The sequence below is a fragment of the Rhinolophus sinicus genome, linkage group LG04 (assembly GCF_036562045.2).
Source record: "Rhinolophus sinicus isolate RSC01 linkage group LG04, ASM3656204v1, whole genome shotgun sequence".
Lineage (NCBI taxonomy): Eukaryota > Metazoa > Chordata > Mammalia > Chiroptera > Rhinolophidae > Rhinolophus > Rhinolophus sinicus.
The window spans coordinates 98,693,922-98,706,488 of record NC_133754.1 but is presented as its reverse complement, the minus strand read 5'-3'; the positions used below and the strand labels follow the sequence as shown (position 1 = coordinate 98,706,488).

Sequence of the window (12,567 nt, the reverse complement as noted above, 5' to 3'; positions counted from 1 at the left end):
CTTCGCCTAAGTTTTGTTTCATTTTTCTATACTTCAGAAACAGTATTTAATAGAAAGGCATTTTAATTATTTTGATGTTGTTGGCATTTTGAGTATGTTTTGAAATACATTTTTGGCTTTTGAATTTCTCCCCAATAATTAGAAAAGCATACAAATCAAGGAGGATTTATGAGGTTATCTATTGCATAACTCTCCTGAAATTTTGTTTGTTGGTTTCTTTTAAATCTCTGGAAAATATTTTGCCCGTTGCAGTATTTCACTAACTTGCGCTGTTGGACTGTTCTTAAATCATTTTCCTTCCATGTTATGTTAAAATCTTCATGTTTTATATTCTTAGTAGATATCAGCTCCATATTTTTAACTACTGTTGCTTTATATAACTAATCACTTTGGTATCCCTTGGAAAGAATCTATTTTAATTTCAGTAATGAGTTATTGTTCTTCAATTTTTAACTTGTGTTACCAGTCACAGTGTAAGAGGGCTGTGGTAAAGTGCCCCTACATGCAGTGATCACATGCTCCATACATGTTACCTGGGATGGTGGGCCACTAGCTGAATGTTTGAATGAGTTAATTAGTGTATATTTAGTTCCTCCTGTGTGCCAGGCACTGTGCAGAAATAGGGGTATAGAAATAAGACAAAGCCTCTGCCTTCAGGGAGCTGACATTCTAGGGAGGAAAACAAACAAACAATTATGTAATATAATGTGTCATAGCTATGATGAAAAGTAAATCAGGAAAAGGTGGCTAGAGAAGGAGGGAGCAGAAATTGCAGTTGCCCTGAGTGTTTGAAGGCAGCAAGAAAGTTAGTGTGGCGAGAGGAGTCCGAGGAAGATAAAAAGGAGAAAGGCAGGGTTTGGAGCTTGGATTTTATTGTGAAAGCTCTCGGAAGCCATTGCAGGGCTGTGAGCGGATAGGCCGGTGAGGTGTTCTGATCTGCAGTAAGGAAAGACCCCGTTGGCTGCTGGGTGGCGGGCCATGGGTGGGTAGGATGGGCAGCGAGAATAGAAGCAGGGAGGCCAGCCACGAGACTGTTGCAGCGAGCTAGGTAAGAAGAAATGAAGTCATGTGCTTACAATGACTAACTTCCTCTAGGCTCTCTGTTCCTTTGGAAGAAGTGCACAGGTTGCTTGGTGATCTACTTATGTTAGCTAGAGTTCACTCAGCTGCAGAGCTTGGGATCATTGAAGGTGGGCTGGAGCATCAGATCAGCTGGCCTCCGAGCTCTGTGCTCCAACTCCTGGAATCTTAGCAATGGGTGATACATAATTCAAATTGTTGTTTTGGGCCATATTTACTCTTTTCATGTGATCTTCGCTGTTTCAACCTCTATTTTCCTGTTTGTTAGTTTGTTTGTTCATTCATTCAAAATATGTCAAGTCCATCTACTGTGTGGCAGGCACTGTTCTGAGTGCGGGGAAACAGCCGTGAATGACATAGAAAGGGTCCTTGTTCTGAAGGAGCCTGTATGTACATAGCAGTGTTTCAGGGGCAGTGGAGAGAAATAAATGTAAATATAAATATATATGTAGGTGTTGCTCTTCCTCAAGTGAGGAAATGTTAGTTGTTCACAAATAATATTTATTAAACAGATTTGAGTAATTTCCCATATTTATTTCAGTCTTTTTCCTCCAGAAGAGCCCTGAGAGATATTGTGTGTCCTGAAAGCTATAGCTGTTTCCAAATTATGAAGAAAATATAACCTATTTTTACACAGTGATTTGGTTTTCATATTTTTTTGCATTAATGTTGCATCTATGTCAGGACTATAATAGTTTCTACATTTCATATACATTTATTTAACAATGAAATTGTCTGTCTCTCCCATTAGACTGTTGGTTCCATGATGGAGGGAACCCATTTGTTTTTGCTCACCATTGTATTTCCAGCACATAATCCAGTTCCTGGCACATAGTAGGTGCTTACTAAATATTTGTTGAATGAGTGAATTTCTTTCTTTCTTTCTTTCTTTCTTTCTTTCTTTCTTTCTTTCTTTCTTTCTTTCTGTCTTTCTGTCTTTCTGTCTTTCTGTCTTTCTGTCTTTCTGTCTTTATTTCTTTATTTCTTTATTTAATTTTCCAAAGCAAGTTTGAAGTCCACCTTTTCCATAATGCTACTTATAGCGGAGAAAGCAAACCATAAGAAAACAAAGATTTTAAAAACTAAATATAATACAGTTTACAGGGATTGTCCTAAGGCCATTTAGTTTATGTAGTTTTGGTGTTTATGCAGTCCTGGTTGCTGTTTTTAAAGCTGTAGTGGCTGTTCTCTGGCAGTGCAAGATTCTGGCACATTCAGTATACCATGTTTCCCCGAAAATAAGACCTAGCCGGACAGTCAGCTCTAGTGTGTCTTTTGGAGCAACAATTAATATAAGACCCAGTAAGACCGGGTATAATATAATACAGTACAACACAACTCAAACGCACCCCAAAATTAATAATTATATTAATTTTTGCAGTAGAGCTGATTGTCCGGCTAGGTCTTATTTTCCAGGAAACATGGTACTATATTTATAGAAAATACACTATATATTATTTTAAATATTTCAACAAAATACTTAGAGTATTTTCTGGTTTCCTTTGCATCTCATTTCTGGTACTTTCAAGTCAGTTGAGGTATTTCTGTGAATATGAAGTCATTGTTCTCTATTAAGAGAACATCCAAAAAAAGATGATTCAAGTTTTTAAGAAACGAAAACATTTGCACAGTTTTGCTTTACATAAAAAGTAATTATTTTGAAAAACACACATCTATGCTAAAATATGATTTTACCAAGGTAAAATGAGACACTTTAGACTGTGGCATTGAGCCCTCATGTAGGTAGAGAAATATCCAGCATAGTGAATTAGTCATCTCCCACCTTAGCTAGGCAGTGTTTATAAACATCTTTTACTGGTCCGCTTCCATAATCCTTCTTTTTAGATTCTCTGTGACTTTTCTTTGGTTCCCACTTTTCTTGAACTCCCTAATCAGCTCTGCCATGACTTCCTTCCCGTCCTTGTCTTAATGGACCTCTTGAGGTGGGTGGTTCCAGATATGTGACCTGGGGTGGAAAAATGAGTGACAGAGGAAAGCTCTTGATTTTTAAGGGGTTCGTGTTTACATAAGGAAGCTGCAGGAGTTGGGGTGGACAGAGGAACTACGAGTGGGTGAGTGGGGTAGGATGGCGGGTGACTGCAAAGATAGGAGGCTGAAGGGTAGCATGGCCAGATCTTCAGAGCAGTTTTGATTGAGGGCAAGTTTTTATATGTGAATGGAAGTGTAATGGTTTAGAAGTGGCAGGAGGGAGCTAGGAAATGGCAAAGGTTGAAGAGATAAGGCAGTTTTGAACAGAGGCGGTTCCTAGAAGGAAAACAGAAAGGGTGAGGCAAGAAGAAAGTCCCCAGGATGAGGAGAGAGGAGGTTCAGTGACCGAGCGAGAGGAGTAGAGGCCAGGAGACTGGGCTTGAGGGGTGGGGTAGGATGTCAGGGGTGGAGATTGAGAGGCAAGGTTACAGGTGACTGCATCTGTTATCTCAGCCTTGGCCTGGGCTGATCCAGTGGCGGAACCATTGGAGGGTTCCAGGCACGACTTGGCTGGGTCTCAGAGAGAGGGAGTGGGTGGCCAGGATGTTTGCAGAGGTGCAGGCTGTCTCCGTGTCGGGGGTAGTGCAGTGACTTCTGTGGTGAGCAGGGGGTGGGCATGGTGCCATAGTGCTTTTGGGTTACTGTGGTTCATGGGCAGAACCAGTGGACACATGTTATGCCGACTTAAAGGTCAGATAGGTGTTAAGTCCATGGAAGCTCAAGCAGTAACTCATACAACTCGGGGCTTTTATTGTTCTTAAAAATAACATAGGGAGTTTGTTTAAGGCTAATCAAATCCCTCAGGACAAATTTATAGCAGAGAAATCAAGTATGGCTGCAACTGCATTCTTGATATTACTGTGTTTGATTTGCAATCTAACAGAGAGTTTAATAAGTAAATTGCCTGTGATGTGTAGGATTAGAGGTAGACCCATAATACGAATCCAGACAGTCTTGCTCTAGCAGCTGCACCTTAAATGTGATACTTGTTAAAGGTCTTTTTGATACCAACTCAAATTAAACTCATGCTTTATTTTCTCTTAATATACTTCCTGAAGAAATATTTTCACTTGTTTCCATTTTTATTTTACAATAACCTTGTGAAAGGAAGATGGTATTTCATTTTACAGATAGGAAAATCAAGACTTTTGATTACTGTGGGATTCAACGTTTTCTCATGTTTTTAAATCCTTTGAATTTTGTTTCTATAAATTGTTGATTTCAAGTCCTTTGCCCACTTTGACTTTTCTTTTGTATAAGCTCTTTATATGTTGAAAATGTTAATAATTTTTAGGTTTCACTGGTTTTTTTTTTTAACTTTTAAATGATTTCTAATGCATAGAACTTAATTTTATGCAGTCATATCTATGTGTAGCTGTTCTGAAATGTCATTTTTTATTCCTTTCATCTTAGACTTTCCATAAATTTTCTTCCAAATTTGTATTCTTTCACTTAAAAAATGTAAACTGTAATCTTTCTGGAATTTATTAAATGTGCATCGAGATCCAATGGAGGAATTTCCTAACTAGGAAACTTCTCGGTGCTTTGTGAAGCACCCGCGCCGTAGGTGGTGGCGTGTGCCGGCCACAGTGCCTGCCTGCTTGGTGGAGTCAGACCGCCTGGTCTGGGTCCTGGCTCTGCCATTTCCGGCAATGTCACTTTACCCCCTCTGATCCCATTTCCCTGTTTGTGAAATAACGTTAAAAAACAGTAGCAAAGCGTTGGTAGTACCAATGAGAGTCTGCCTCTGAAGTCCTTGTTCTTTAATTTTAGGGTTTCTAATGCCAAGCACAGAGTGAAATGCTTACTGTTAACAACTGTCAGTATTTCCATGTAATTATTCATTTGTATAATAACTACAGGGCTATTTCCTAATCTCACATTTGGAGGGGGCTTTAGAGATTATCTGGATTCAGCAGATAATTTCTGATAGTATTATTTCTTAGACCTGACTACACATCAGTCCCCTGGAGGAGCTTTGAAAAGCCCAAGGTTGCAGACCTCACCGCTGACTTACTAAATCAGAATCCCTGAGCTGTGTGGCCTCGTCATTTGTAATTTTGACAGACTTTCTGTGTGATTCTTAAGCATTTGGTTTCACAGGGGGTTGTCCAGCTTCTGCTTAAAAAGTAGCCATGTTGTAATATTTGTGGAATAATAGATTAGATGAGCTAATAAAAAGTAATTGCTTCTTGTCTTCCCAGTACAGTATATAGACATATATTGTATATGAGGATAGGTTTTGCCCATTCGTCATTGATCAGTTAGTATTATAATTTTTAGATGTGAAAGGTATTTATTTCTTGTATATTACTAACACCGCCAAACATTCGTACTTAGTTCTGATGGAATAGGAGATACTCTTTTTTTAATTAAGTTTTTAAATGAAGTTATTAATTCTGAAATCTCTTTTTATTTTTAGAGCTTTTTGACAACTACATGCAGCAAGATGCCCATGAATTCTTAAATTACCTACTAAATACAATTGCTGATATTTTACAAGAAGAGAGAAAGCAGGAAAAACAAAATGGCCGTTTACCTAATGGTAACATTGACAGTGAAAATAACAACAGCACACCAGACCCAACTTGGGTTCATGAGATTTTTCAGGGAACATTAACTAATGAAACCAGATGTCTTACTTGTGAAACTGTAAGTATATCATAACATTTTGTATGTAAAAAACTTAATTCATTATTGTAAAAGTTCTTTGAGGATAAGTATGAGATAAACTTGAAAGTTGTAATTCTTAGGTGTAGGATAAATGTTACAGATGTACTCGTCTGTTGAAAGTCTCTCTACACTTTCATGATGCTGATGTGACTGCCTGAGGTGACAGACATACTTACTGCAGTTTGACCTATTTGATTTTGTTCCAACCTAGGAGCCTATAGAGCCCTGTTCTAGAAAGTATGTCTTAGTTAAGCTCCTAAGAAACTTATAGGTCAGGGAGGTACATTAATTTGTTTTTACTTTCCTACAATTACGTTTATTGTTTATGGTTAGAATAAAAACTAAAGCATACTGTGTATACTCAAAGGGGGGAGATGCCCACTTACTGGATGCAGTGTCCTCCCTTCTCTGTGGGGCATACGGTCCCTGGTGCCCAGTAGATGCCCGAAACCTCAGATAGTAAGTACCAGACCCTATATATTCTATGTTTTTTCCTGTACAGACATATGATGAACTTCAATTTCTAAATTAAGCAAAGTAAGAGATTAACAACAACTAATAATCAACTAGAACAACTATAACTATACTGTAATAAGAATTATATCAGTGTGGTTTCTCAAATATCTTAATTCTACTGTACTCACCTTCTCACTTAAAGGAAGCACTTTACGGCTTCTATTGGATTGCCAGCATCACTACTCCTGTGCTCGGGCCCTTTACTAAGTAAAATAAGGGTCCCTTGAACACAAGCACTGTGATCCGTGACAGCCGAGCCGATAACTGAGACGGCCACTAAGTGACTGAGGGACAGGGAGTGTATGCAGTGGAAACGCCGGACAAAGGGAGGCTTCACGTCCTGAGCAGGACAGAGCAAGATTTCATCACACTACTCAGAATGGTGCACAATTTTAAAGTTATGAATTGTTTGTTTTGGGAATTTTCCATTTAATGTTTTTGGACCGTGACTGACTATGGGTAACTGAAACCATGGAAAGGAAAACCATGGATAAGGGGGGACTACTGTACTTTGTAAAGATGAGGGAAATAGGGAAGAAGCTTGGAAATTGGTTACACATAGGATCAGATAAACCAGCGCTCCTGGTTACAGTCTTACCTTGTTACCTAATGTCTCACGTGAATGAAAGCTCAGACTCTTACTTAAGCATCCGTTTTCCAATTTTGCCAGTTGAGCCAATAATGTCCTTTGTAGCATTTCCTCCCCTTCAGTGCAGAATCCATTTTAGAGTTGGGCATTGCATATACTTACAGTTTTTTCTTTAGCCTTCTTTAATTTGGAACATTTTTGTAGTCTTTTTGTCTTTTGTGACATTTACATTTTTAAAGAAAGTGTCCCCCCCACACCCATTTTAATCAAGTTTTCCTCATATTTAGTTTGTCTTGTGTTTCCTTCTAATTAGATGCAGGTTATGCATTTTAGTCTGGAATAATTCATAAGTAATGTGTCCTCAGGATGTCACATCTAGGCACGTGCATTCGCGTCCCCCTTACTGCTGATATTAATTTTCATCTACATTCAAGATGTTGTTCATTCTCACCACTTTATAATGATTGCTTTTTATGCCCTTGTAAATAGTAGACAGTCTAGGGTTACACAAATATCTTGTTCCTTATCAAAATCTCCCCAACATTTAGCATCCATTGGTGATTTTTGCCCGATCCAATCTTTACTATGATGGTTGTACTGCTAGTTTTTAATAGCGTAGGAAAGAAAGTACCATGGTTCATTGGGAAAGAGAATCCAGAAGCAAGAAAAGCAAAAGAAATGTTTTATGGCTGTTTGGAAGAATAACACTCCACTTGGTTGACTAAATCAGACAAACTTACACTGCCGGAGACTAATAAGCAACTGTCTTTACTTACTTTCTTTTTTTCTTAATAAATGGACATCAGAAAAATTGAGTGGAATGCACAGAAAGTTCCCAAACATCTCCCCCCCCTTTGCTTTCTCTTATTATTAATGTACTGCATTAGTGGGGTACATTTGTTGCAATTGATGAGCCAATATTGATATATTATTAACAAATCCATAGTTTACATTAAGGTTCACTCTTGGTGCTGTCTGTTCTATGGTTCTATTTGTTTTGACAAATGTATAATAGCATACAGAGTAGTTAACTGTCCTAAAAGTACTCATCCCTCCCTCCCTCTGGCAACCACTGACTGGCCTTTTTGCTGTCTCCATAGTTTTGCCTTTCCCAGAATGTCATGTAGGTGGAGTCATAGAATACTCAGCCTTGTCAGATTGGTGTCTTGCACTTAGCAATTTGCACTTAAGGTATTTAATGTCTTTTCATAGTGTGATAGCTCATTTCTTTTTGTGACTGAATTATATTCCATTGTATGGATACACCACAGTTTTTCCATTGACTTGTTGAATGACATCTAGGTTGCTTCCAAATTTTGATAATTATGAATAACGCTGCTATAAACATCCATGTGCAAGTTTTTGTGTAAACATAACCTTTCAACTCCTTTGGGTAATAAATACGCAAGAAAGCAATTGCTGGATCATATGGTAAGAGTATGTTTATTTTTGTAAGAAACCCGCCAAAGTGGCTGTATCACTTTGCATTCCCACCAGCCATGAATGCAAGTTCCTGTTGCTCCATGTCTTTGTCAGCATTTGCTTTTGTCAGTGTTTTGGATTTTCGCCATTCCGTCAGGGGTGTAGTATATTTCGTTGTTTTAACTCGCAGTTCCCCAGTCACATGTATGTGGAGCATCTTTTCATGTGCTTATTTGCCATCTGTGTATCTTTGGTGAGGTGTCTGTACAGGTTGTTTTCCTGTTGTTGAGTTTTATTAAGAGTTCTTTGTATATTTTGGATACTACTCCTTTATTAGACATGTCTTTTGCAAATATTTCCTCCCAGTCTGTGGTCTGACTTCTCATTTTCTTAATAGTGTCTTTGAAAGATCAGAAGTTTTTAACGTTTTCATTTTGAGATTTAATTTTAGTAAAGTCCAGTTTTGCTTCATGGAAATGCTGTTGGTGTTCTTTAAATACTTTTGGTGTTGTGTCTAAAAAGTCATCGCCAAACCCAAGGTCATCTAGATTTTCTCCTATGTTAATCATCTTGGAGTTTTATAGTTTGCATTTTATATTTAGGACTGTAATTCATTTTGAGTTAATTTTTTGAAAGGTGTAAGGTCTATGTCTAGATTCTTTTTCTTTTTTCCCTATGTGAATGTCCAGTTGTTCCAACACCGTTTGTTGAAAAGATTCCTTTCTTCACTGAATTGTCTTTGCTCCTTTGTCAAAGATAACTATAATTGTGTGGGTGTATTTCTAGGCTGTCTGTTCTATTCCATTGATCTATTTGTCTGTTCTTTCACCAATACCACACTGTTTTGATTGCCATAGTTTTATAGTAAGTCTTGAAGTTGGGTATCAGTCCTTTGACTTTGTTCTTCTTTAATATTGTGTTGGGTGTTCTGGGTTTTTGCCTCTCATGTAAACTTTAGAAACTGATTTATTATCCACAAAATAATGTGCTGAGATTTTGATAGGGATTGAATTGAATCTATAGATTAAGTTGGGAAGAACTGACATCTTGATAGTATTGAGTCTTTGTATCCACATAACATGGACTGTATATTTATTTACATCTTTTATTTCTTTTATTAGAGTTTTGTGGTTTTCCTCATATCAATGTTGTACATATTTTGTTAGATTTACACTTAAGTATTTCTTTTTTATGTGTGTGTTCATGTAAATAGCATTGTTCTTGGGTGTTTTTTTTTTAAAGCAAATGGTGATCCTTTTGGTTCATTCCCCCCTCCCCCCAAAAAAAGTAGGGTCTTTAAATAGAAACCATAACCCACAACAATGAATGATTTATTGACTATTGATTAGGGCTTGATCTTTTTAACTATTACCTGGTATTTGCAGAGCGGTCATTGTCAATAGTGTAATTTTAACTAATGGACACAATAGTAGTAAATAAATAAAATTCTCTTTTCTAAATAAATTTTTATTGGTGAGCCTCTTTCAGATCAAGTGAGAGGTGTAAGCTTAAGTATACTAACCGCCTGTGAAGATGTTTGGGGTTAGGTTAAGGAGGGTATCTTTGGTGTGGGCTTTGTTCACTGCTGCAACCGCCAGTTAATTGCCGTCATGGCTTTGACTGGTCAATGTTTGATATTGGGAATTGGGCTCACTACTCATCTTTATTCAGTCTAATCAGCTTCAGTCATTTTAACACGAGTTTTTTGATATGTCTTATAAAAAAACTTTTTTTTATCATAACTGAATTCTAAGCTTTAGGAAACGCTACCCAATTATTGAAGCAGTATTTCTATTGGAATAGTAGGTGTAAATCAGAGAATTTGGCAGTTGCTTATTGTTTAGGGTAATTAAATTTGGTCTGTGTTAGAAGATGTCTATAAGTCAGCTTTCAATGAAACAGAAAATAGTTGGATTTGCTTATGAGCATGGTGAGAAATGCAGTAATAGGTGAAGCTGGCAGGGTAGATTTGGGACCCTGTGTGGAGGTCTTTGGGGTGCTGTGCTGATGGAGTTTACTTTGTAGACTGGGGGTGTGAGCATTGGGGACTAAATGTTTTTGAAGGCGAGAGTTCTGTCAGCCATCCTTGTTAGTGTTCAAATATTTATTAATTTGATTTGTAGTAACCCTACCAATAGGGATCTGTCCCCCGTTCTTCACCAGGTCCTCCTGTGGCCTGCAGTGTATATTCGCAGGTCGTCTCCCTAGAAGTAAGGGTGTGAATTGAGGCTATTTTCTCAAAACCTAAGCTGCCATTTATTTAGGAGATGATTATTAGTACCAACCTAATGATCTAGCTTTATCAAACTAAGCTTGAGAGATGAAATTCAGAATTTCACAAGGGTAAGTAGGTATCATTTCTTCATTTAGTTTTGTACAAATATTTGTTTACCAGTTATGTCAGGCAGAAGATGAGTAGAGGTTGATAGATGAATAAGATATCATTTCTCATCTCAAGATGCTCACGGGGGTGGTAAAGACCCATCCACAACTAGTCGGGCAGTTCCAGTACAGTGTGTACGGCCCGGGCAAGCACGAGATGCCAGGGAGCCTGAGGACGGAGGACCAGCCCTGGTGGGATGGGCGTTTGCAAAGGTTCCGGATGGGCTTCCTGGAGGAGACAGTGCTTTTGTATGGCAGATTTAGTAATGCAGTTGTTAATACCCCTTTTGGTAGGAGGCTGGTGTCTGTAACAGCACCCCCTTCTGGTGTTCTTCTCTGCTCTGTGATGCTTCCTTCTTGGTCTCTTTCCTTGGCTTTTCTTCTTCCATTTGTCCTTTAAAGGTAGGTACCCTCTAGGGTTTCATTTTGGGCTGCCTCTCACTCTGCATTGCGGGAAGCGGGGGGTCATGTGCCATTTTCATTACCACCTGGGCTGCTGATTCCCCAGTCCAGCTCTCCAGCGTGAATTTTAGACCTGTTATCTCCCAGATGCTGGGTGTGACCTCACATTGGGACATAGCAGTCCAACAACAATCAGACATGTTTACAAATACTTCTAAAAGTTAAATATTGCCCCACTTGGTGATCACCTGGCACCAACACAGTTGTGAACATAAACATAGTAACTCAGATACATCCAGAAGATCCAGAACATCCTTACGTCAAGCTTTTTATGTTCCCGTAAAAAGGAAATTTGAAAACGCAGAGCTCCAAGGCAGTGTCTGAGAATCTCAAACCTCATGCCGAGGAACATCAGATCCTGTCTGATCTGATATGAAGACTGCCTGAGCTGGCATTAGCCTACCTCTCCCACACTGCCTCTTGTCACACTCCCCACACTTCCTTAAAGCACCGGCCTAATTGTTTTTCCTTAAGCACATTGTGTTCCCTTCCCCTCTTCCTTGTCTTCTGCCCTTGTTTCTTACTGAATGTTCGGAGACCCAGAGGAGTTGTCTTGTAGTGTCACTATACCTTGTATGCATGTTCTCCTGTTTACCCAGATTTGCATAAGTATCTACTGTACATCTAGCCACATAATCTATCGTAGGCTGGTGAAACGGATGTATAACACTGATGCAGTATTGAAACAGGAAAGCACTCACTGTGTTGGGTGTGTTGTCACTGTGGGTGAGAGGGGAGCTGAGTCAGACTTGTGTTCTATTGCTTGCTCACCTTGGGAATACAGTCATTGAAGGGAATAGCAAGGAAAATTGGTGTCTAAAGTTCTGTTCTAATCCAATTCAAATGAATAAGTAATAACCATTTTTTATAAGGTGATTTGCCCGTAAGTCAAACAGAATTTCATATTAGATTTTTCTTGAGAAATAAAAGGTCATAAATAAAGGTTGTGATTTGGCATTTTGGTCTAAATTATTTTCTTAAAAGATAAAACAATACAGGTGTCATGTCCTTTGCCAAGCATTGTCATTTAATCTTGGCCTATGGTTTTTAAGAATTGGTATATATGGTACCATTTATTTCCTGCTTTTCAGTAACACCAAGATTTTGCAAAGTAATGGAGTTTCACATTGTACTGGCCTTTGCCAGTAAGAGAATCTGCCACAGGTGTACTTGGGGTTTTGCCTGTACGTATTATGAGAGTTACTTATTCAGTGTTCTTTTGAATAATCCACATCAAGTCATTTTCTTTTGAACTTGGGGAAAAAGAATTCTTCGTACACTTTGTACTAATATTAGAGTGTATTTAATTCTGTCATTTTTGTACAGTGGTTTTCTGATATTTGAAGATTTCAAAAGTAATTCCCTATTTTTACAGATAAGCAGCAAAGATGAAGATTTTTTAGACCTTTCTGTTGACGTGGAACAAAACACATCAATTACTCACTGCTTAAGGT

At 38.3% G+C, this 12,567-nt stretch overlaps 1 protein-coding gene across 2 annotated transcripts in view; it reads left to right on the top strand.

The window, feature by feature from the left end:
* Nucleotides 1-12,567, top strand: part of USP12 (ubiquitin specific peptidase 12) — a 79,628-nt gene that overhangs the window by 49,204 nt on the left and 17,857 nt on the right. For both annotated transcript variants that reach the window (XM_019736579.2, XM_074330056.1), the window contains 2 exons: nucleotides 5,492-5,721; nucleotides 12,489-12,565. In XM_019736579.2, the coding sequence (XP_019592138.1) occupies nucleotides 5,492-5,721; nucleotides 12,489-12,565 (307 nt within the window). The remainder of the gene's footprint in view (nucleotides 1-5,491; nucleotides 5,722-12,488; nucleotides 12,566-12,567) is intronic.